The sequence below is a fragment of the Zingiber officinale genome, chromosome 6B (genome assembly GCF_018446385.1).
Source record: "Zingiber officinale cultivar Zhangliang chromosome 6B, Zo_v1.1, whole genome shotgun sequence".
In the NCBI taxonomy this organism is placed as follows: domain Eukaryota; kingdom Viridiplantae; phylum Streptophyta; class Magnoliopsida; order Zingiberales; family Zingiberaceae; genus Zingiber; species Zingiber officinale.
Genome location: NC_055996.1, coordinates 36,026,013 through 36,051,589, shown reverse-complemented (window position 1 = coordinate 36,051,589; position 25,577 = coordinate 36,026,013). Strand labels below are relative to the sequence as shown.

At 35.1% G+C, this 25,577-nt stretch overlaps 1 protein-coding gene and 1 pseudogene across 1 annotated transcript; one reads left to right on the top strand and one right to left on the bottom strand.

Annotated features, from left to right (window-relative positions):
• Positions 1–2,408: 2,408 nt before the first annotated feature.
• LOC121992360 (uncharacterized protein At2g24330-like) lies at positions 2,409–18,852 on the bottom strand. The gene is made up of 5 exons (XM_042546679.1): positions 18,429–18,852; positions 6,394–6,538; positions 4,973–5,082; positions 3,013–3,421; positions 2,409–2,891 (listed from the first exon to the last, which is right to left on the bottom strand). The coding sequence occupies exons 1-5, from the start codon at positions 18,690–18,692 to the stop codon at positions 2,647–2,649; spliced, it is 1,173 nt and encodes a 390-aa protein (XP_042402613.1). The 5' UTR covers positions 18,693–18,852; the 3' UTR covers positions 2,409–2,646.
• A 2,437-nt stretch (positions 18,853–21,289) lies between these two features.
• Positions 21,290–21,432, top strand: LOC121993506 (annotated as a pseudogene).
• Positions 21,433–25,577: the final 4,145 nt, after the last annotated feature.

The window sequence follows — 25,577 nt, the reverse complement described above, 5'->3', positions numbered from 1 at the left end:
AGCTGTGAAGAAGACAAGAAAATTGGACGTCGGCAACATAGTAAAATTAGAAATTGGAACATTTCTTAAACTATTAAGAACAAGGATAAAATTGGAATAAAAAATCTTTTGTTTTCCCTTCCCTTCCTTACACCCCAATTCAGGTGTAAGAAAATCTCTCTTTCCATGAGTAATAAAGGTTAAATCTTACCCTTCCTTATCTTTCCTTTCCTTTCCTCACTCCTTCCCAAATAAGGTTCAAAATTTCATTTCCCCTTATTTCCCCTTCCTTCCCCTTCCCTCATCTCCTTCCAAACAGACCCTAAACGGATGGTAGTGAGCTAACAGCGGATGGTAGTGAGCTAACAGCCAATATAACATGCATATTAAACTTACATCTAATATATGATAACTTTCATCGACGACTTCTTAAGGTATGCATGGATATATCTTATGAAGGAGATATCAGAAGCATAAAGTAAGTTTAGAGAATTCAATGAGACAGTTGGAGAACTTAATTAGAAACTTATATGTTTACGTATCGACAAGTGACAAATATTTCATGAGTTCACGAAGTATTTACAAGTTTGTAAGATAAGGTAGCAGTTAACATGTCCTAACACTCCATGGCAAAATGAAGTAATAGGAAAAAAAAGTACAATCACCTTGTATGTGGCAACAAGAGCATACTACATGCTAAAAATGTTTCACCTCGATTTTGGGTAGAATGCATGAAGACTATACACATGACTAATAACTGCCACAAGTATCGTTAGGATCTGTTTCACCATTTGAGAAAGCATTCTGACCCTACAACAGGAAGATGTTACATCTCTTGAAATATGATATTTGATAAAGCTTTACCGTGGTGGTTTCCTCAAATCGAAGTTTTATCAAATTCAAAGGAAATTAAAAAGAAATTACAGGAGAGACTTTAGACAAGTTATAGATTGAAGAAATCACTCAAAAAATAGAATCAGAACAAAACTAGAGCGTAGAAAGAATCCAGAATAAAATTAGAACCCAGAACAGAACTAGAATCCAAATAGAAGTATAACTCAAAACAAAACCACAATTGAAAACAGAACCACAACTCATAATAGAACTAGAACCTAAAACAGAATCATAATCCAATATAGAACCACTAGCAAGAATAGAACAGGAATGCAAAAAAGAACTAAAATCCAAAATAAACTAGAATCTAAAAATAAAACTAGAAATGAGAATCGAAAATCCAGAACTCATTACCCAAAAGTTAAAAACTCAATAGCAAACAATTGAAACCCAAAACCTAAAAATCCATGACCCTGAATAGAAAACAGAAACTAAAATGCAAAAAAAAAAAAAAAAAATCTAAAAACCAGGACCTAAAAATTAGAATTCAAAACCAGATACATGAAGAGACATTCTGAAGCAAAGAATGGAGATCGAAGACCAAATTTCAGACAAATTCATAAAGACTTAATGGTGCAAAGTTTGAAGACTTCAAAAGGCAATCTAACATGATATACAAATATACACTAAGAGAGAGTAGTCGGTAAAAAGAGTATTCAAGAATCACCACCTCTTGGTCTTCTTATTTTTTGAGATAACTAGAGTTTTATTAGGATAACTTTTTAAAAAGATCAATTATAATTTTTTAGATAAAGTATGGATTATTTGAATTGGATTAGAATAATTTTTTTTAAAAAAAGGTCCATTAGAAATTTATTAGATAAATTAAAAAATTATTTAATATTTTTAGAAAAAGCTATTAAAGTTAATGTTAACAATTTATAAAAGCAATTAGAATCTCATTCATTGAGTGGATCAAGAGTGTTTAAATTGTAATAATAGTTTTTGTTTGATTAATACGCATGAATATTTTTATACAAATTTACTATGTGCTTTAAACTATATACTTATATTTACCTCCTTTCATATCCGTGAAATCGGTTCTCGAGAGGCTGCTGATGTGAGAGTTCCATATTTTTTTTATACAAATTTACTATAATAATAATCTCTTTCAATCTCTTTGATTCAACATATATCACTCTTAATGCTTCTTATTTTTCTTTTTTATTGCTTTAATAATCTTAGACAAATTATCGTTGGAATTTGAGAGGGAATGATCAGTCCAATCATACAAAAAAAATTTCATGAGCCACAACTCATCCATGCCCAGTCCAAGCATTTTTAAAATTGTCATCCCACGGAAAAAAAAAAATTCCTACAATATACCACAATTAAAATTCTAACCCTTAAATATTCAATTAACCCACTCCACCATTGTCCGGAGGCTAAAAGTTATAATCGGTCTCTTATATTTGTTGCACTGATAAATGATATTAAAGAAGGAGATTTAGTACAATATTGTATTTAAAATTTTCGAAAGGATGTAGGAGATTTAGTTTGAAATCTTAATTACCTCTCAAACAGAAGGATGAAACTTGTTCAATTCAGAGAGCACATGAAATTTAACTAACTGCTGTGGGATAAAATCTGATCTAACTCGGGGAAACTCGAACTGACATTGCTGCAGATACCTCAAAATGATTACCCCTAACGTCGAAATGGCACTTTCCGTAAAATATACACTTTTGGTTGTATGGTACATTATAAGATGCAGTTGTCCATCAACTACAAACGAAGGAACAGAGTGCAGCCACGAGTGTTTATAAACCATACTTATGAACTAGCTTTTGGGGAGGTAGATGCTTTGTCCTCATCCTGGTGGTCATCTAATGGCTCATCAGGAACTTTTTTTATGCTGCTTGTAAAATCATTCTTTGCAGCATTTTCACCAGAATTCTGTTCAACTGTAGAGGATGGAATGCCCCTGGTCAACTCCGCTGATTGTCCAGATGTATTCAAGGCATGGCAATGAGGACAGTAGTATGTTATCTGAGGAAAATCCTCTTTCCGAGCAAGTCCTGCAGAAATAAAATAAATATATAGCAACACCAGACTCGTTCAGCTTTGCTAGAACTGACAGCTTTTGAAATCCACAGTTATAACATATAGCTGAAGCACAAGCATATCCACACTCCTTACCATTATGCATATGGCAGTTGCCACATATTAGTGCATAACTTTGTGAAGGATCCTCACCCACAAGTAATGCAGCTAATCGAGCAACCCAACCACCATCATTGGAGCCAGAGCCATTGTAGTGCTCAACAACCTTCTGAGTCTGTGCTGCAATTTCCTGTTCAGTCCCAACCTCATCAGATTCACTTGCCCATGTAGTAGCAGTGGTACTTCCAGTTGTATTGCTTCTTGCATGTGGTTGTTTCCGATTCCTGAGCCCTGAGGTTTGAACAGGCTCTGTATCATTGCTTTCTACAAGAGGATTTGTATTCAGTTTGTCTCCAAGAGAAATTTTCAGACCAGTGTCAGCCCCCAACTTTGATGCTAGAAATGTTGCTGCTGCAGCCTTTGCAGCAGGATCGAGATCATATTTCTGAAAGTCAGCCAATTTTCAGTACGAAGCACCAAAAGAACACAGAAAAGGAAGATAGGGATAACATTTCTCCATATTTCATATGGTAGATTTTACAATTAACATGCCACATTTTACATATGATGGAACTGAGTGGACTCAGCATGTTGGATATTCCATAAGGCTATGTATGGTAGGATAGAACAGAAAGAAAGGGACTGGAAATGGAGAATGAAAATAGAATGAGATAATAAGTGGAATGATCTAGTTCATTCTTTTGTTTGGTTGCATTAATGGAATGGACAATTCAAATGATTCATTCTATATTGGCATGTCTGGCCAATTTAACATACTCACTCCTAGTCTAAGAACATGTCTAGCTCATCCAATTTGCCTAATTTGTCCCCTTTTTCTTGATCCACTAGGCTTTGCCCCATCTACTTGCCTAGTTCACTCTGCACACTCAACTCATTAATCCGTCCAACATATCCAGTTCACTCCATCTAATCATAGCATCCCTATCTGCTTGACCCACTTGATTTATTATTTGATTCACTTGGTCTAATCCACTCAATCTGTCTACCCACCTGGACCATCCCAATGTTTTAAAAACTGGACCAGGCATCTTGGTCCAACCAAAAAAATGAGAACAAATCTGGCTTGGACTTACACAAATGTTGGTCTATATCATAACCAGCAAAATTGGAAAGACCTGATTACAAAACCAAAAATCAGTCAACCAGAACAATGGTTTGATGATAGGGCTTCTGCACTTGGGCTTCCATAGATAGGTCTCTGTTAGAATTCTAGTTATTTTTTTAGTTTAATCTAATTAATTGCTATTATAGTTATCCATAGTTTTCTCATTAGCTTTCTACTATAGTGTGTGTGTGCAGGCATGTTTAGCTTTAATTGTAAAAAGCTTCGATTAAGATTTAGTATCAAAACTTTGTATATTTTAAATAATTCATTATGTATTTTTAATATGTTCATATATTTATGAAATATTTAAAACATATAAAAAATATATAAATTACATTTATGACATTATTTTTTGGGTCAATATGTCAAACTATCAACCCAATAGTATTACCAGTCCCATTCTGGTTTGGTTTTCAAAACACTGATCATCCTGCTAGCCAAGTTCTTCTCATCAATCCAACCTGCCTCACTCATGACGCGTACCACATGATCCTACAAGTTCAATCTCAGGTTTAGTTATTCAAATCTATTTATCCCATTTATCTGTATTTGAGATTTCAAATTGTAAGTAGTGTCATATTTAGTGGTGATGGAAAACAAACATTCCTCTCAAATTCAAAATGAGTGGAATGGAACGAGTATTCTTGGAAAGCTTATTCTATCTAAAATTATCAATCTAAACATTGGAATCAAATGATGGAGGAGAAAAAACATTCCTATTCTATCCCACCCTACCAAAGGTGACCTAAAATTTCAGGATCTAATCTAATTAATGAAGGATTTTCTAAGCTGTGATTCTCAAACATGGTTGTTTCCTACCATGTATCAGGGTCAACGAAATAAGCTGTGACCTAAAATCATTCCAATTACCTGAATAAGTTGTTGTGTCGCATAATAGTTTGTTCTTTCCTTGAGTTCATCAAGCTTCGCTTTCCTCTCTGCTCGCAGCTTTTCCAGAGTTTTCTGGTCCTTGCGATCAACTGCATGTGAGTGCAGACAATCCACTTAGAAACATGATAATTAAACTACTCTTGAGGCATCTAATGCTTTTAACATAAGAGAGACTCAATTCACAAACAGAGCCACAAGAGAAATGTTGTTTTATTTTCAGGGAAATGCAAATTGCTAGAATTACAAAATGAAATCACTTGATAAATTAATCTCATATTGCATCTTTTAATGGTAAAAAAAAAAGTTTACATCCAATTGTTTCAAATTTTACCATCAGATTTCAAAATGGATAAATACTTAGTTCTCAAGATGCACTGATAGTAAAGTTTTGCAAACTAGTAGGTAGCCCACACATCAACTGGCAGAAAAGATAGAACTTTCTCATTAATCATCACAAATTAACATTGTTTCTGTTTGATTTGCCTCCATTTTTTTATGAAATCAAGCATAAAGGCAGACAACTGCTATATTTGTTGGAGTATGCTGCTTAATTCAACTGTATTTTCTATAAAACTATGCCTACCCATGTTTTGGTAACAATGCAGAACCATAAATTATAAGTTGGCATGGAGGATGAAAGTCAATTTCACAAATCTTTCTAGGTAAAATTGTTCTCCAAATTATTTAACTCTGTCAAATTAGTGAACAAATTTGATAATATTGCCATCAAATAGAAAAATCCCCTATTGTTATGGTCCAAAAATTGAAAGTAAATATCAAGCAAATACTAGGCCACAGAACTTCCAACGTCAGGCAACATTTACCAAATCATAAACTGATTTAGAAAAGAAACTGCAGAAAATAAGAGGGACCTTGAAATCTTGGAGAATCACGGCCTGTTTCCTAAGAAGATGAATGATTGAATAATTAAGAGCTATGTCTAGGTCAACCTTGTTACTTTCTAAATTGTTCAAATAGCTTCATAATTTATATCAGAAATTGCAGGGTAATTTGTTATATTTTTAATTGAAATGATCTGAAAAAGCCAGGATACGAATGTAGAGGAGAAACAGAATTGAAAGCTAGCAAGAACTTGTCAGAATGTTTTCATATCCAATTAGAATGTGAGGAATTTCAGTAACAATGTGTTAAAAGTTCCCTTCTGCAGTAAAATTACAAGTGAATCTACACTCATATGCTGATGCTGTTTGTCATCACAAGTCACGAGTGTCACAAACAGCCTCATCTTGTCTATAACTATGAGCACAAAAACAGTAAGAAAAACAAACATAAGCTGTGTTGCAAGAAACATTATCAAAGGAAGCTCTAAAAATTTTATATTGAAGAAACATATGAGAAATAGGAAGATCATGTTCAAGTGTAGAGTCAGAGATATTTACGTATTCTCGTGAAGCTTACAAGTGTTGAATAGATAACAGAAGATAAAACAGGCAAAGCAAACATAGGTAGAACTCGAATTGCCCTCATCTGCCAGCTCAGATCTGCATATCTAGTTGTCATGATAGCATAAACGACAGCTACAACCTGGCAAAACATCAAAAGCTTTGTTAAAGTTATTGTGCATGGATTAGTAACTATAAAATATTTGCAAAACTATTCCAATGGATCATCAAAATAATATGCATGTGTACTGAACTTTAGAGAGATTTCCTGACATAGCAGAAACACAACTGTGGAATAAAAAATAGGAAACATAAAACAACATGCAATAGCAGCACCATTGTTCTCTTTTTAGAGCAAGTCAAGTAGATACAAGAGGCAGAAAAATAAATAATAAAAGATTACCAAATTCTATACATGGATTTTACACTGTTATTTTAAAAAAAAAATATTAGCAAATGTCAGCTAAAAATACATTCTTTGTGGCAAAGCTCAGACAATACCTAGTGCATATTAATCTGATAGTCATAGTTCTATCTAGATATGCACTAACTCTAGCCGAATAACTGGAGTTTGATTACTGAGTAACTGAATCCTTTAACAACCTCAATTAGAACTATTTATTTATGTGCAGAACTAGTAATTATCTAATGAATTCATAAAGCCTGTGCTATGTCCAGCAAATGTTCATATGGACATATACTACCTGAAAGTCAATGTGGAACTGATTAATGGAAACTCAATCAAGAAATTAAAATTTAACCTGTCAGATGATCAGGTAGTCAGATAGTTAAAAAAATTTGACTCATTGCTATCCCTTCCCAGATCCTAGGAACCAGAAGGCAGGATTATCCAGATTACAGCTGATAGAAAGTAAAGAAGAAGCCACTAAAGAGGCAATAGCAAGTCGCAAATGTAGCAAGGAAAACAGGGGGAGAAAAGAAGGTAACATCAGGGCAAAACCAAGGTGGAGTGGTAGATGAAATGATTAAGGTGGAACAAAAGGGAAAAAAGAATTTGAATAAAGCATATGATAGAAGTGCAACGAAAGGTGAAAAATAAACTTGAAGAAGAATATATACATGGGTGCACACAAGTGTAGGTGAGTGTGAAAGAGAAATCTGGACACTAAACTGCACGTTGAAAAAAACAATCTTTAAAATTGGTTTTCCAAGCATAAATCAAGGAATATGAAGTCATTGAATTAAAATTTAACATTTTATATTTGGTTATCTAGTTAACTTTGCATATGATTTTCATATTTAGGCAAAGGTTAAGTTAGAAAAATAATTGTTGCCAAGTATGCAAATACAGTGAAGTTTGGCATGGTGCAACAAGATGAAGTATCAGTGGGTCTCAAAGACTAGATGCTAGGCAAGATGGAGTCTTAGTAAGTCCGGAACTAAGATAAAGGTAAGATAAAGTGATATGAACCCCACCAACAAATGTGATGGAACCCGAGACAAAGATGGATAGAGCCCCAAGAACTATATGACAAGAGTGTGAGTCTTCACCCGTAACCAAGAATTGGCATGAACCAAACCTACGATGGAAAGAAACGTCACACCCGGGGTGATAAGTTTCGATGGGTTGAACGCCACGAGAGTAAACTCGATAAGTTTAGAAAGTCCTTTCAAGAACTAAGAGAGCACACAATCTCACCAAAAACTAAGTTCCTTCATACTAAGATGTCCCTCCCTTAATGGGAGTGAACAAGGAAAAGTACAAGATAAGTGCATGCACAATTAGAGTCCCTATGTGGCATGCCTCATGCAAGCTATCTAGGAACCCAAAACAAAATAAATGCATGCACAATTAGAGTCCCAAGTCGCATGCTTCATTAAACAATCTAAAATACTTAAGTCTTCATGCATGAACGAGTTCCCATGCTTATTAGCGTTCTTTCATTAAGCACGGCCGAGTCATGGATGGTTATGCCCGATTATGTGGATTAGGCCACAACTAGCAGTTGGGATTATCTTGGTCTCTCCTTGCTCATAGTCCGCCCAATATTTTTTGATTAGCCCATTTAGTGCTTCCTTGAAACGCTTTGCCCGCAGTCTTGTAATTGGGCCTTCCGGAAGTGATAATTGATCTCTCCTAGCTTCAACCCTTGGTTTTCCAAGCATAAATCAAGCAATATGAAGTCATTGAATTAAAATTTAATATTTTATAGTTGGTTATCTAGTTAACTTTGCAAAAGGTTTTTCATGTTTAGGCAAAGGTTAAGTTAGAAAAATAATTGTTGCCATGTATGCAAATACAGTAAAGTTTGACATGGTGCAACAAGATGAAGTATCAGTGTGTCTCAAAGACTAGATGCTAGGCGAGATGGAGTCTTAGTAAGTCCGGAACTAAGATAAAGGTAAGATAAAGTCTCAACAGGTCAGGAAGACAAGATGCCAAGCAAAAAGATGAAGTCTCGAAAGCATGGAGCCTCTTGGCACAAAGGTAATCCTTGGTACCAAGGTAATCTCTATCAGAAAGAGTTGACGTGTATATGTATACTGGGAATGAATAATGAGATTAGATTTAAGGCTCAACCTTAGAAGTGGTTAGATTAAGAGCATAGTTGATTGAGAGGACTTTTCATTCGATTGGTTAGTCAACTAAGGAGTTGACTCGTGACTAAATAAACAATCAAAATATTTCTATTTGGTGGATAGTCAACTCATTCCTCGTAGCAATCTGACAACAAATAGTAAAACCTGTAAAGAGTTGTAATCATTAAATTGATGAGTCTAGAAGGCGATGGTCAAGATAACTAAACCTAAGAACTTATCACTCAACTAATAACCAAAACGACTACTGTGTCGTTAGCTAACGAACACAAGAAACCGGTTGAAAGGTTACTTCGTAGACAAATTTGAATATGAAGGCTATGGCTATATATAGGAGCTTGTGAAGGCTCGGGATGGAAAGGGAGAACATGTAGACTCAAATTCTTGTGCTTGCAGTGCTCAAAACTCTTGTTCTCTCTAAGTTCTCTCTTGTTGTAATCTTTTTGTGCATCATCTCCATTATTCTAAGAAGATATTTGTAAGAGGTTTATCCACCTTTAGTTGTTGGCCAAGAAGGAGAAAACTAGTGGTGTTTCAAAGTGATGAACCACTTGAAGTATCATAGGCCATGGAAAAGGAGCCCACAAGCACGTCAAACTCGTGTTCTTGTGTTATGCATTAATTTGTAATTCTGTTCGTCTATTGTTTTGTATGTTTTCGCTTAGCAAACTAACATTCAGGAAAAAAGATCAAGCACAAATGTAGTCTACTCACTGCACCCTCCACCCTTTAGTCGCATCTCACGATCTAACAATTAGAATTAAAGCAAGGTTGCTCTAGTTAGACTAACCATCGATAAAGCATGGCTTAGAAGAAGATGCAAGATCAACCGAAACTAAGATGGATTTTAGAGACAAATTTGGCTTTGATATTTGAATTTCTCCACATTCTAGAGTAGGAGGATTTTCTCAATGAAGGTTGAGAATGGAGACTTTCACACAAATCAACATCGAACATTCGTTGCATTGAGAAAAGAGTTTTTGAAACTCTAAGGGTCAAAAAGAGAAAAGTTCTCAACAGAGAAAAGTGGAACGAGGAGAAAATCAATCAATTTAAGGCAAATGATAGAATAATAAATTTGTTAATTAAAAATTTTGTCTAACAATGTTTTGTGCAGAGTATGCAGAATAGGTGACTACAAGAATGCTCATGAATTATGGACGAAGTTAGTAAAAAAAAATTTAAAAATCATTATCAGCACAAACAAAGCCTACAGGAGAGCCTTTTTGGCTCTAGAACGAGTCGGAGGATGAGAGAAGCTCAACCTCCGAGATAAAAGTTGAGGAACCATTGACCTCTTCATCCAAGAGTATGCAATACGAGAGCTCCAGCTCTACCTCTCTAAGTCTTAAGGATCTAACATTTAAAGGTATATTGAATTTAATTAACAAAACTTATATAATATGCTTTTAATGGTAGGAAAATGGTACAATGCAAGAATAATATCCTAGCTTGTGAGGGAGAAGATCCAAGTGGCTCCCAAGGTTAAGGATAAACCCAAAGAAGTCACACCTATAGTACGAAAAGAGAAGGGGCACATAGTATGCTTCTGTTGAATTGACAAAGATCATTACGACAACCAAGGTCCAATCGAAGGCAACCTAAGAAACAAAGGAGAGGAAGCTCAAGACAAGGGGGGCTCCTATGGTATGATCATCTTGCAATTTTGCTTTATTGAATGATGTACCTTATTATAAGATAAAGTTGAGTACAATAAATCCAATATGGTCCAATCCTTCCCCGGGGCCCACATTGGTGAGGGCTTAGTGCACTAGGTGCCTTTATATAATAAGAATAGAAAAAGTGATGCTCTTAGGATTAATTCTAGATCAAGGCATGATAGGCAAAAAGAATCTAGAATTAGGGAGTTAAAGTAGAAAAATCAAGTTGAGGTCAATTAAAATGACAAATGGATCTAAGAAGCAAGACCTAGGTTTCCAACAAAAAAAAAGGTCTAGGATACAAACCAAAGTCAAATGATAGTGTGTCAACCTATCATAAGGTTCCTTTTGACTATGGAACAAAGTCAAAGAAATCTATTACCAATATATCAAAGGAGGTCCCATAGAAATAACTTAATGAGACCATCAAGGCTAAGGCTTCTAAGAAGCCTAAGAAAGTTATTAAAAAGGTATTAAGGGAGGTTATCCCTTGTGAGTACGTTGAAAACCCCAAGGAGTTCCAATAGGTATTGAATCCCAAAGAATGTGATTCCGCCATGCTAAATGGTATAGGATGTGTCATCTATTTTGGGAGAGGAGTTATCTCAACCGCGACAAAGTCGACTCCTCGAAGGAATATTCGTGTAATTGGGATACTTAGGAAATGAATGTCATAAGCCTACTCCTATAAGGTTCTAGAGTGTGTCAAATAAATTTGGATAAGTGGAAAAGTCAATTTGAGTGTTTAGACACTTAAGATTTGTTTATGCATTAAGATGGAAAATTAGCTAGAGTTTTATGTCAACACTACATAGAAAGGAATTCTAAGATGAGAGTTTGATATATTCTCTAGAAATCCATAAGTGTGCCAAAATTGGTTTGGGCACATTGATAGGAATTAATAATGATAGGATTAAGCATGCTTAATTTGTGTTGATTTGGTTTAATTTATATATATGTGATGAATTATATGCTTTAATCAAGTCATGATAAATTCATATCATGTAATTTGGACTAAGGATGATGGCAACAATTAATCCTAGGTAGGAGTGTTAATTGGGATTGTAGTATAGACTTATATGATCACCTTAGCTTAGAGAGGACACTTGAAGCCTTATCACAACTTAAGGTTGATTTGTTGGTATGTTTAAACAAGATAAACTAAGTGTAATCAACACACATTAATCATAAAAATAATTGTGGGAAAGCTTATGTACAAGTCATCTAAATATAACCCAAAGATGATAATTGAAAATTTCAATCCAAAATGAATTTCAAAATATTTTTTTAAAACTCTAGGAAACCAGTTTTGAACTGGAGCACTTGGATAATACAAAATTCGACGCGAAACATTACAGTTTTCATAGTTCTTGACTTTGTGCTAATTTTGAAAATTTGTTTATTTTCATAAAAATGTATTTTTTTCAAAGAAAGATAATAATATACCAAGTGTGTTCATAATGTCTCATGAACTTTTAAAGATTTTTAAATTTACGGTTGAAATGGTTTTTTGGCCTCAATAGACAGCACTAGTTATGCATCACTTATGGCAGTCAATTAGGTTGGAATGAGTCAACTATGTTGGGATGAGTTTGACTCACTAGGTCTATCAGTTGACTAGCACACAAATTGCAAAAAAGGTACAGTGTTTTATTTTCAACTGAAAATGGATTTTTGAGCATTCATCCCTATTCCCATGTACCTGATATAATTACCAAGAAGTAGGGAAGCGTGTTCAACAACTCTTTTATGGATTAAAAGAGTTATTATTTGTGCAATTTAAAGGAGAATGTGAAATTAAGGGGAGGAACTTATGTTGTGACTAAATACCATGCTTGGCAAACACTTAGTATCGTTGGTAACACTAGAGCTTAAGGTTGAGCATTCGACTAATTCTCAAGGGGGAGAAATGAATGGATTATTATGCTTGTGATGCGTAGTTAGGTGTCTTCATTTTTATCAATGTCAATGGGCCAAGGGGAGAGATGATGAGTTTAAGTTAGAAAACATTACCTTAATCATGGGCCATGTATGTCGAGGGGGAGAAGTGATTAGAAGTATTGTTTGTGCATCATTTGTATTGCAATTTGTCTTTATAATGCTTTTATGAAACATGGTTTAAACTTAAACCGGTTGTCAAATATTGTAATGGATTGGTGTGACCATGCATGTAGTTTACGTGTGATTTAACATTTGGACAATGTTTAAGTTAGGAAAATATTTATTGATCTCACATGTGAGTTGAGTATACATGTGCAAAAAAAAACAAAATAACGTGTTGTAGGTGCAATAAGATGAAGTCCCAATAAGTCAAAAAGATCGAATGTTAGTCACCCCGCACATCGGGAAGCCTAGATGCTAGGCAAGAAGATGAAGTCCCACTAGGTTAGGAAGACCAAGTACTAGGCAGAAGCATAGAGCCTTTTAATACGAAGGGTAAGCTTTGTGAAAAGGAGTTTGAGTGTATATGTATACAGGGAACGAATGAGATTAAATTTAGGAACGGACTCAGCCTAAGAAGTGGTTGGAATTAGAGATGCAATTGACTGAAAGGGGTTTTCGGGTGACTAAGGAGTCGACTCATGACCAAACTTTTTGTTCGTTGGGCGGTTGACTGATGCTTCAGTCAATTGACTACTCATAGGAGTCCAATGATAACCAATGTAAAAAATATTGAACATATTAACAAGTACAAAAGGTGATGATCATGAAACCTATACATAAGAGGTAGTCAATATTTGACTAATAGTCAATATCAATAGATTGATGTGAGCTAACGAATTCAAGTAACCAATCAATTAATGGCATGGATGAATCACCTGATCACAAACAAAAAGGCTATATGGCTATGGTTATATATAGGAACTTGCGAAGTCGCAGGAATGAAAAGGGGAAACCTGTGGATTTAAATTCTTGTGCTCAAAACTCTTGTTCTTTTTAAGTGCTCTCTTATTATAATCTTCTTGTGCTTTATCTCCCTTATTGTAAGAAGATATTGTCAGAGATTTCTCCACCTACAAATGTTGGCAAAGAAGGAGAAAACTAGTAGTGCTTTCGAGGGGTGATGCACCTGAATGATCATGTGCTGTGGAATAGGAACTAGGGGACTGCCAAACCACGTTAAACGCTTGTGTTGTACATTAGTTTGTATTTCTATTCTTGTCTAGTGCTTTGTATTTTTCCATTCTACAAACTAACATTGCAGAAACAAGAATGAGCTCGAATGACATCTATTCACCCCTCCCTATGTCTCACAATCCAACAAACTTATCTTTGTGATATATGAAATAAAATCAATAAAAAATTAGTTCAACATGACTCGGTAAGAACTTAAGAATATTGCAAACGTGCATTAGAATAAGTTCCAATTGTGTTTTTACCCCCACTATATGAGGCATACAATGTCAAGTTTACTTTCCGATTAATCCTACCATTTCACGCTTCAAGTCAAACTTCTTATGACTTCAACAAAGTCAATTGCCAATACTTGAATCGAAAATCATCACAGAAACATGAATCTTTTCTTCACTAACCTACTAAAAAATGGATAACAAAATAGTAGGTTTTAAGGTTCTCTGGTGAATTTAATAAAACACTAATTGAAATGCTTCAATTTTAACACTGACCAACTGTAACAAGTACTATGCTAAAATTCAAATAGTTGAAAATTATTTTCCAAATATTATAATCTAAGGTTTTAAGAAAATTGGCCATAAAATATGTTGAATACGAGAGCAAGAAAAAAGCTACAGACCCTTATTTCAACTGAGTGGGCCTACGAACCTCAATTTATGGTGCTTGTAAGCTACGCAGGAATAGAAAGATTTTAGTATCTCTCCTAATGAGCCCATTCATCTATAGTCTATTATCAAACTTAAGTGGTCAATTTTAAATTTCACATTTTTTGTATGAAGATCTCAAAAATATGCTAAAACTTCTGATGCAAAACAACCAAATTTCATGAAAGAGGAAAAATAGTATTAACAGTGAATTCATACAAGGGATCCTAACCTTTTTTAGAAACCAATATTAGAACTAATTCTTTGTAAAAATGTAACTTAGGTTGTCCTAATAAACACTAACAAATTCACAAATAAATGCAAACCAAATTCTAACAATCACCCAAATAAATCTAAACAACTTTTTTGAAATTTCAATAACAAAATCTTTTTTAAAAAATTGCATCTTTCTCCACCTAGTAACAAAGCAGAATGTTCCATCAAGTTTTATGACATCTAGCTTACAAGCAAGGCGAACAATCAGAGTATCTTTGTGGAAGATGGTTCTTACGTCTCTTGTTAAATCTCAGCAAGTACGTTAGTGTGATGTGTTATAGTTCCTCTTTTGTGATCCATGTATCTTTTATATATAGTAGTCTTTTCCAATATATCATATATTTTTTAGTGCTTTCGTGGGGAGCTAGGATTGTTTGCATATCAACAACCATCAATCATATAGGTCAACTATAACAAGGAAGACCCGACACTGAAGTGTTGGAGTACTAGCTGTGGAATATCAACTAACAAAGAAGGGAAATTGAATATCCTTGATAAGATACTAGATCCTTTATATTGAAAAGTAAACTAATGTTCAATTTCAATAATATATGTATTAGGATATATCATTCTCACAATACTAAAAAAACTAGCAGATCGAGCATAAAGCTTCTTGTGGGAGTTCTTGAGATATCACTTAGTGTGAATGTCAATAAACACAATATCCTACAATATACTACATTGTATTCCTTTTGTTTACGATGTGCATTTACATGAATTTTACAAAATTCATTACTTAGTGTAGATTTTCTCTTAACATTGCTATGTATCTTAAATACATATAAAAAAACTTCTCAGCTAATTAAGGAGGGTGGAAGATATTAGGTAAGGAAATAGTTGGTAAAAAAAACTATTGAAAGGGTAACAAGCTTAAGACCTTCATATACAATCTCAAATAGGCTTTTATCCATAGAATGGTTTACAAAACCATTATTAGCAAATTAGGATAAAATTTAAGAAACACTATCCGCAACAGTAGGGAATCTTAAAGCAAGGTTAATGCTAAGACCTTTCTGTTTCTGTTGAGGAAGTGGTAAGGATGTATAGAGGCCTAGGTTTTTCTTAGTTATCTAACACATATAACATTGTTACATGATCCTAACCTTGGTTCATCTCAAGGATGACACTTGTCTTTTCAAAAATGCCCTAGGAGACCTTTTATGTTGACTCCTACATTAAAAAGACCCTAAGTGTCGTTTACAAAGCATATAAATGAGTGCCCACAAATATATAATTATTCTTAATCATAAAGCCAACTAAATTATGATGATTCCTATCTGTACTTCATCCTTAAGGTGGTCAAATCGTATTTATGTAGTTTTCATCTTGTATAGGATGACAACTACTCAACTAAATGCGTTAGCACACTTGTTGTCCTTTCTAAGTTTGTAAGCCAGATAAAAGTATACTCTTGGAGGAATTAATCTCACTTAGCATGTTTGGCATGTTTTGGTGCTTAACTTTATTTGAGACAAATGAAACAAAGTTTAGATAATAGCTTAAAACTCTTATCAAATGTGGAGCAGTGTTGTCAAGACTTTTGAAATTTCTCACTGAAGAAAATAACAGGGTGCCTTTCTAAGTTTATGTTCCCTCTAATACATATCCTAATGCATCACAAGGTACCTTGAATAATTTAGGATGGTTAAGATGTTTGAGGACATGGGCATTAGTTATCCTTTCATAAATGAGTGTCCATAAATAGGCAATCATTCTTAATCATAAAGCTAGCTAAATCATGATGATTCCTACCTTAGATGCCTTTCATCCTTACAGTGTTCAAAACATATTAATGTAGTTTCCATCTTGTATAGGATGAGTACTAAACTAAATGTGTCAGCACACTTGTTATCCTAGATTTCAAATTTGCTTGGTGATGCGATGGCAACCAAGGAACCAATTTCCAATTTCATGAGCTGCACGGATTAGCGCACGCATTTACAAGCTCTTGGTTCACAGAAAAGGGGGCATGAAGGTCGACTCGAGCTAAGGTAGAATGTGACCCAATGTTGTGCTAGTCTCGCACAACATACCCATCACCCAAGCAACGATAGTGGGAAGTTGACTTTGATTACAAAAGGATGCAGAGATAGTGATGGCAAGGCACGGAGAAGAGAGTAATACGAATAGGTGGGACATTGTTCCAACAAACTGAATGGAAATTATGGCTTTGACACCACTTGACGCAACATCAAGACTAACTCAAATTCCACCAAAGAGGAAAAATAATATTGACAAAAGATGAATTCATACAAGAGATCCTAGCCCCTTTTATAAAACCAGTATTAGGATTGGTTCTTTGTAAAAGTACGAATGGGTTATCTCAAAAAAAACTCTTACAAGCTCCTAAACAAACTCAAACAAACACCCAAATAACTCTAAATGGCCTTAAAGTTTAAATAACAGAATTTTAAAACAAAAAAAAATGTGTCACCTTATATACAGTAACTATCCACTTAGGAAAGCTAACTATCATTGTGTTAAAGTCATATCCTAATTTATACATGTTTCCATCACTAGGGTAAAAATTAATCCTCCACAAGATATTGTAATGTAAAATAATGATGAAAGCACTAAACTTCAACAAAGTATAAACAAATGTCACATCAAACAAAAATATACTACGTACATATAAAAGCTTGCACGCTAGTGTTCTACATAAGAAAAGTGCAAACAAAACTATCCAACATCCATCATGCCTTGTATTAATGTTGCTAAGATCTGTGATACTAGACTCTGCTCCTAGTGCTCAAATTAAAATGGCAATCTAAACTGAATGAGGATTCAAAATAAGGCTGATCATCCAAGATTCACCAAAGACTCAACTTGATCTAGTCAGTTAATTGAGTTACTTTGTTAAGAATGTTATAAGTCCACAAATGTAACATGGAAAATCAACCAATCTATTAGATAATTGATTATCGAGACAAATAGTAACAATATCAAAGTTGAAATTATGTGGACTAACTAACTGATCCCTGAAAATTTTTCAATAGAGACAAGTTCAGTTTCTAAGGAAAGTACATCATCAAGATGTAATTTTCCTAACTAATATATGGTGTGGTTATTCATTTAGGTCCGTGCAAATCTATCTCACAAGCAATAATGAAAATTCATTACAAATCATCTTTTATTCCATTAGCTAAGATTTTCTTTTGTTTCCCTCTATTTTCCATTCTAATTAGTTCAACTCTTCTACCTAAAGTGATCTCCTTTGAGCATGTCCACATTATCTCAACCAATTTACTCTAGTTTAAAACAAATATATAAGACTAACTGATATCTGACAAAACGGAATTAGACAAGCTTAACTGCCGAATACAAATCACCAACTTATGTTCTGGCTTGGCCACATTAGAGCGTAAACAACCTGGACTTGGAAACTTACACGAAACCAGTTCAAAAGGTCAGAAGAAAACTCCCTTCAGACGACCAGGGGATAAAACAACTACTTCTAGGGAGTGAACATAAGTCGTCATTCTGTAAATGCAAGAATCTAACGGTCTCTAATTCCTCAAGCTAGATCACACGTAGAGCCAGACGCTCTGCCAGACTATATTTGTTTCAGGCACACATACTCTTCTAACCTCACACAAACCGGAGACAAATCGTTCAACTCCCGCTCATGATCTACCATCATAAGTTACACACCAATGCGCAACTACATGCTTCATTCCATCCAGAATTAACCAGGATCTACAATCCAAAACACAGATCTGGCCAAAATAACACCAGAATATCGGAAAGAAAGATCCACCTCCAATAGGACGGAAAGAACGACAAGATTGCGGACGATCCGGCGGGAAGTCTGCGCCCGCCGCTTCAATCGCGAGTGCACTGCAGCCTCCTCCTTGGACAGGTACTGCAGCCGCTTCTCGTAGTCTTCCTTCCCCCGCCCGAAGATTCCGCGCCAAAGCCTAGAGAGAAAGCCCCTCCGCTGCTTCTTGGGGGGAGGAGACGGCTCTGCCGGAGCCGATGTGTGCTGCACTAATGCGACAGGGACGGCATCCTCCACGGCCATATAGGGAAGCAAAAGAAAAGTATATTGAGGAAGGGGATGCGAAAATAAGGGAAGCTTTGGGTCGGATTGGAGAGGAGAGGGAATTGCTTTTGTCGAACCGAACGGAACTTGACGAAGGGAAGGAAGAGGGATAAAGAAGGTTCTGGATTCTTACCTTTCGGCTTGGGTATTGCGCGTCGTACCGCACACGAAGTGTCTGATTGAATGGCTGTTCGATGAAATTTTATTTTAACCCTTATAGTATCGATATATTACGGAAATACCTCTTGCGGTCGACCTCCGTAGTTTAAGTTATGACTTTTTTTTGCTCCGCATAGTTCTGACCTTGCACGACTTTGCTCGGTTTGGAAGTTGTGTTATCTTGATGATACATCACACCGTAAAACAAAACCACGCTGAGATCAGGGCTCATCAGTTTAGGTTTACTTGGGAGAGAGAGAGAGAAAGTAAAATTAAAAAAAAAAAAAAAAAAAAAAAATCATAGTAGAAGAATTTTTATGATTTACTTCATTAAAATATTTAGATAAATGGATAATTTTAAATTAAAATTAATCATCTCAAAATCAGATAGAAAGCACGGATGAAAAAAAATAACGCATGTATCTCTTTTCATTCATAAAATTATACTATATATAAAAAAAATGATATATGTACTCTCTTTTAACTCACAAAATTACACTATGTACCTATAAAATGAGGCATGTAGCATATTTAATTTACAAAATTATGTCGCATATATCGACTTTCCTCTATCAAGATAAACAAACATGCAAAGGAATGGATTACTTTTCCTTGTATATATATAAAACAAAGGATGGATTTTCCATGATGATTTATTTCTATTTTTCATCCTCTCAAAAATGGGCAGAAGCAAGCGGACGGAAGCGAGAGAGTGAGTCATCTCAAAATCCCCTTTGCCTTCTACGGGACTCTTCACTAGAGCACTCTACTTGTAGCACCGAGCAAGCTTCCCTATTTCAAAGTCGATTCGGTCATTGCCACCTCCTCTCACTCCTTCAAGACAAACACCCTTTCCATCAGCTCCAAGTTAAGTGTGATACCTCCTTCCGGTACTAGGAGAATCATGAAAGTAACTCATCTTTTTTTTCTCAGGTCCATTGTTATGGTTTGCATCTTCCTCCTCGCTTGAAGAGTCGGTGGCATCGAGTCCGTGAAAAATTGACCTCTTTTCTTATCCTCGCCAAACTTCTCAACATTCTAAGCAAATTGAGATCAATTGACACGAAACCTTCGATTCACAACAGGATTCAAAATAGAGATGTCGAATTTCTCCAATTTCATCATCTTCCTCTTACTTCTCATCCTGCCAACAACCAAAATACAATCGGTTGATCGCAATAATGGAATCAGTGAACCGCTCACCAATGTCGGTCTCCTTGAAGACGCCACCTAACAGACCTCCCAAGGATGCTGCCCGCGGGCGAAACCAATGTCGGAGAGGGAAGATCCAAGGAGCTTGTCGAGCGGAGCTGCAATCGAAGAGAGTGGTCCCTGCAATGTCCCGATCGGAGCTACAGTCGAAGAGAGCGGTTCCCCTCTCTCTCTCTCTGCATGCTCCTGTAGCCACAGTGAGGCCAAGCTTGAGGTTGAGCAAAAGTGTCCCTAGGGCGTAGCACAGCTCGGGGCACATGATTTCGTGGTTGAGAGGTTCAAGGTTCGATCTTTGGGGTGTCATTGTCTGGGGTTAGCGTCCCGATTATATGCTTTCAGTTGTGTACCTATATTTACCTTCCTTCATATCCGTGGGACCGATTCTAGGAGGCAGTTGATGTGACGATTCCATATTTTTTGAGGTTGAGCAAAGGTGAAATGCACGAAAAAGATGAGGAAATGAAAGGGAGTATTTTGTGGCCTTGGTGAAGAGCGATGTGGAGGCTGGTGAAGAGCGATAGGGCATTGGCGTGCTCGCCAGCATGTGCAGTGAAAATGAGCATATTTGAGGCGACGTTGTCGGCGTCCATAAGTTGAGCTCGGAGTGAAAGGTCACAGGCCATAAATTCCTTTCCCTCCCTTTTTGTCGTTTCTTTTCTTTTATCTACTTTCCTTCACCTTTTTCTTCCCTTCTCTCGATGGTAATTTTCCATAGGTCATTCCTTTCCGCTTCGGAGTAAACATTGTATTAGAATAAAGAGATAAGTAGCAGCAATGACATTTGAGTTCCAACTAAAAAAAAATATATGATATTAAAAATATAAATAATTTTAACTCAAATCGATTCAAAATAAAATTAAGTTCCGATCGAATTATTCCAACTTTATTCGAACAGAATTTAAATTATAATTTAAAATGACTCTAATTTAAGTTCAGATTATTTCAATCTTAATTTAGCATATCTTACTATTTAATTAAGAATATAGACTCTTTAATAATTAATTTTGATAAAGTCTAAAATGAAATTTATTAATATCTTTTTTTACACTAAAAATAATTTTAAATTTTATTAGTAATTTATCTGATTATTTTTAATATAAAAAATATGAACTTTTATAATTTTATTTTATCCCACATCTTAGCATTAGCAACACCACGAGCGGAGAAACTTCTATAAATATCTTGGGTTGGCTAAATTAGAAAGTATACCTTTCTTGGTCTTTTAGATAAGATCAAGTATAGTATATGTTCTTATCAGTTTAATATCTAATATAAAAAATTAAATTAATTTTTTATAAGAGAGAGTCTTATAGTAACTTATTGTTGGGGTTCTCGAGCGTCAATGACTAGCTTAAATTAAAAATATATAAAAATAATTACAATTTGATTCAAGTTTGGCTCACAAGTCAATGACTTGTGAATGATCAAATAAAATATTATATATTTGAATTCAATTCGAAAAAGTATCGAACATGTTCGAGTTCGACTCGGATTCAATAATTTTAAAAATATATACGAATAAAAAAAATTCCAGTTAGTTCAAAAAACTCGTGAACAAGTTCGATCCGTTTGCACCTTTAGGGTTCTAATCTTTAACTTGTATTTAGGGGTGTAAATAAGTCAAGCCCTCATGAGCTATTCGGATCTTAGTTTGAAAAAAAAAAGTTCGTTCGAGTTTGTTTGATTAAGTTAACGAGCTGAGCATGAGCCTGAATTCGAGATTGAATAGATTATCAAGCCAAGCTTGAGCCTGATTTCAAGCTCGAATATATTATCGAGTCAAGCTTGGGTTTAATAATATTTAGTTCGTAAGCTAGCGAATATGTTTATTTAGAGACTTGTGAACATGTTCGTTAAGAGACTCATGAACATGTTCATTAATAAACTCATTTAAATATCACATTTCAAACTCCAAAAGAGAAGTTATAAAGACAAAATTAAACCAATGGCTCCTCCTACTCAAGGGTGGAGCTAGGAATTGAGTTCTACCCGGGCTAAAAAATTTTTAACCAAAAATAACAAAAAAAAAATACATGGTTGAGGGATTTGACATTAAGACACCTAGCATAATGAATCCTATAACAAAAATAATTTACAATGTGATGGGTAAATAAATTTCACAACAAAAATCATTTACAATTCATGATGAATAATTTCAAAAAAAAAAGATTAAATAATAACAAATTTAAGTAAATGACATAAGAAAATCTTAGAACAAATTGACAAAAAAAAAATATGATGAGAAATCCACTAAGCTCAAAATAAAAGAAGAATGAATTGATAAACTTGTAATAGCCGTGGTGATATTTAAAATACTAAAGAAGTAATTTTTAAGTTATTTGAGAAGAGAAATCCTACAGTTAAATTCTCAAAAGCAATTTTAAAATATTACAATAGAAGTTGCATTTCATTTTCCTCTCCATAAACGGCAATTGACTCAACCTTTTGATGAACTCTCCATCTCAAATAAAGGGTGTCTCTCGCATAATCTCTTATGACAAAAAATTACAATATGCCAAAGAAATTGTTAGAAAATACTTAAAATCAAGAGTATGGAATACAATTTTACATCAGCAACATAGAAAAATTATACAAATTTACTTGAATGCATAGTAAGATAGTTTGAGAAGTCTTACTCATGCAAAGAGAACATCTTAAATAACTAAAGTTGATAATGAGTGAGTGAATTATCTTGAAACCAGAAACTTACACAAGCATCATCAAATATTTATGATGATCTTACTACAAAATTCATACTAGGCATTAGGGAAAAAATTAATAAATTCATCTTAATTTAAAAATTACATTAATCATGATATCATGGCAAAATCTTATTTGCAGCTAAGAGTCACAAATTATGCATTTCCTGGATAATGAAGTCCTTATACATACTTCAACACCAAACTCCAACGATATAAGATTATATATATAAATATATATATATATATATATATTATTGAAATTGTGATCTACGATTCTTCAAAGTATAATATTCATTAATTATAGAATCTGAATCAACACTTAAAGCAAACTCTCTTTCAATATAGATAATCATAGAATTTGCTAGAAAATCCTCTCTCATTCTATTACGAGAAATTATTTTAACATGCTTCATAGCTGAAAATGCAGACTCTATAGTTGCCGTAGAAACATGCAAAGTTAAAATTAGACGAATCAACTTGTTAATTAAATTATAGTATTATAATTTTTTTGTTTCAAATAAGCCTTGGCACAATTCTAAGATAGTGGACATTTTCTAAAATTTTTCATGGCAAAATACATCGAGCTCATAATGTTGTAGTTGACACATCAAATTATGGATTTCTTGTTCAATGAAGTCCTTGGGATAATACTTCTCAACGAGAGTACAAATCATATCAATGTTGAACTATTTAAAATTATCTTTTGAATCCAAAGCAGAGTTAAGCATAAAAAGTTCTATGTCTCATAACTGAATCTATAGTTCAACTCTTTTAACTGAAAATCTATTGCGACATTAAATATATCATAATAAAAGTGATGTTCAACTGTGATGGTATCCTTTTGCTAGCATGAATAACTAGAATGCTTATAACGAGTACTTATCTCCAATATATAAACATCCAAACTTATGCAAAATGATTTGATATATGAAAGAAGAATATTAAAACCATCATTTCTCAATGTTAGAAGAAGTGCTTTAGTTGTAGAGACCAAACTTATTGCATTGATGATATCAAGAGATTTTTATTGCAAGACATGACAAAGTAAATATATGATTGTCATAATTTTTTGCATCAAATGCAAAATAAAAATGAAATTAAAAGACTTCATCACTATTAATGAACCACCCAACTTTCCCATGCATCGAAGTAGAGGAATCACCAATGATAATTGATATAGATTGTAAGGAGTGGATCCCACGTAATAATGTGAAAGGGGATGTGAGGAGAAGAGAGAAGAAGTGAGGAGGCCTGGGTCAGATGAAGGCGCCCAGTAGGCAAATCCCGGTCAAGAATATAGACCGGCTGGGATAAAACTATCGGAGCGCACGATGTGAGTAGGCATATTCGCCAGACAAAGCTCGACCAAGCATATAGTGTCGGACGAACCCAAATGGGTGAAGTGTTAGTAAAGCACACCTACGCCCAGCAGGGGAACCTCAATCAAGCATGAAACACCGACCGAAAATATACGTCCGGACAAGTATATAAGCCCGGCTGAACTAAAACAGACAAAGGATTAACGCGTTCAGATACGCTTGGTAGAAGAAGCTCGGCCGAGCATACACATAACTCGCTCGGTAGTGTAAGCTCGGGCGATCGAGCAAGCTTACGAACCAAGGCTGTCAGAAGGGACCCGACTTAACACGCTCGATAGAAGAAGCCCGGTCGAGCATACACATAACTCGCTCGGTAGTGTAATCTCGGGCGATCGAGCAAGCATACAAACCAAGGCTGTCAGAAGGGACCTGACTTAACACGCTCGGTAGAAGAAGCTCGATCGAGCATACACATAACTCGCTCGGTAGTGTAATTTCAGGCGATCGAGCAGACATACAAACCAAGGCTGCCAGAAGGGACACAGCTTAACATGCTCGGTAGAATAAGCCCGGTCGAGCATACACATAACTCGTTCGGTAATGTAATCTCGGGCAACCAAGCCAACATACAAATCAAGGTTGTCAGAAGGGACTCGGCTCGAAAATATTCGGTCGGACATAAGCACAATACACTCGATAATATAATCCCGGGCAGGTATATCAACACGCACCTTTATGAGGTTATTAGTATGATATCGACCTGGTAAAATCTGGCCCGGCATGAGGGCACTCATGTTCATTAAACCTCGTAAATATAGCCAGTGAGGAGTGTTACAATTAAATATGAGAGGGATATAAGAATAATATATGATCATATGACAGTTTGGTTAATTTAGCGGGAAACAGTTTCTAGAAACTTCTGTAAGTGCGCTAGACGACAAAGAAGGTACATCTGGGGTACAAAAAAGATTCCTTAAACTATTATTGCATGTACTTATGTCATCTCATAATAAACTCTAACAAATCGGGGGCCACTTCATGACTACGGAGGTTATATGAAGTGGTATAAAAAGGGAAATCCTCTCCGTTGGCCAAGTACGCGCAACATCATCACTGTAACTCTAATTCCACTACAGTTTACTGTACCTTTTCTTCTTCCTCCCACTTGGAGTAGAGGGGACTAACTTGAGCGTCAAAGGGTCTAGTCAGGGATTCCCACCCTGGTCTTAGGTCACTAACGCTTTGTTGGTTGGTTCCGTAGTGCGCAGGAGGCGACAACGTCCGTCGAAACATTGAGCTGTGGTTTTCTTTGGCACGATGTTCTGATTCGTCGGAATCTTCCCTAGATCTACTTTGGGTTTCTCAGATCTAATTTCCACTTGCTATTCTCGTCGCTAGAAGGTATTTTTGACTGGGTTTCTTTGGTATTTGCTTGGGTTTTCTCAGACTCATGGCTATTCATCTTCCCTGGA

Bases quoted from the DNA above. Each gene is read 5' to 3' on its own strand.
- LOC121992360 (XM_042546679.1), bottom strand. From the start codon at position 18,692: ATGGCCGTGGAGGATGCCGTCCCTGTCGCATTAGTGCAGCACACATCG. The intron at 6,539-18,428 runs GTGGATCTTTCT...ATGTTTTGCCAG, and splicing joins TTCTTTCCGTCCTATTGGAG to GTTGTAGCTGTCGTTTATGC. The intron at 5,083-6,393 runs GTAAATATCTCT...ACTCACATGCAG, and splicing joins TGTAAGCTTCACGAGAATAC to TTGATCGCAAGGACCAGAAA.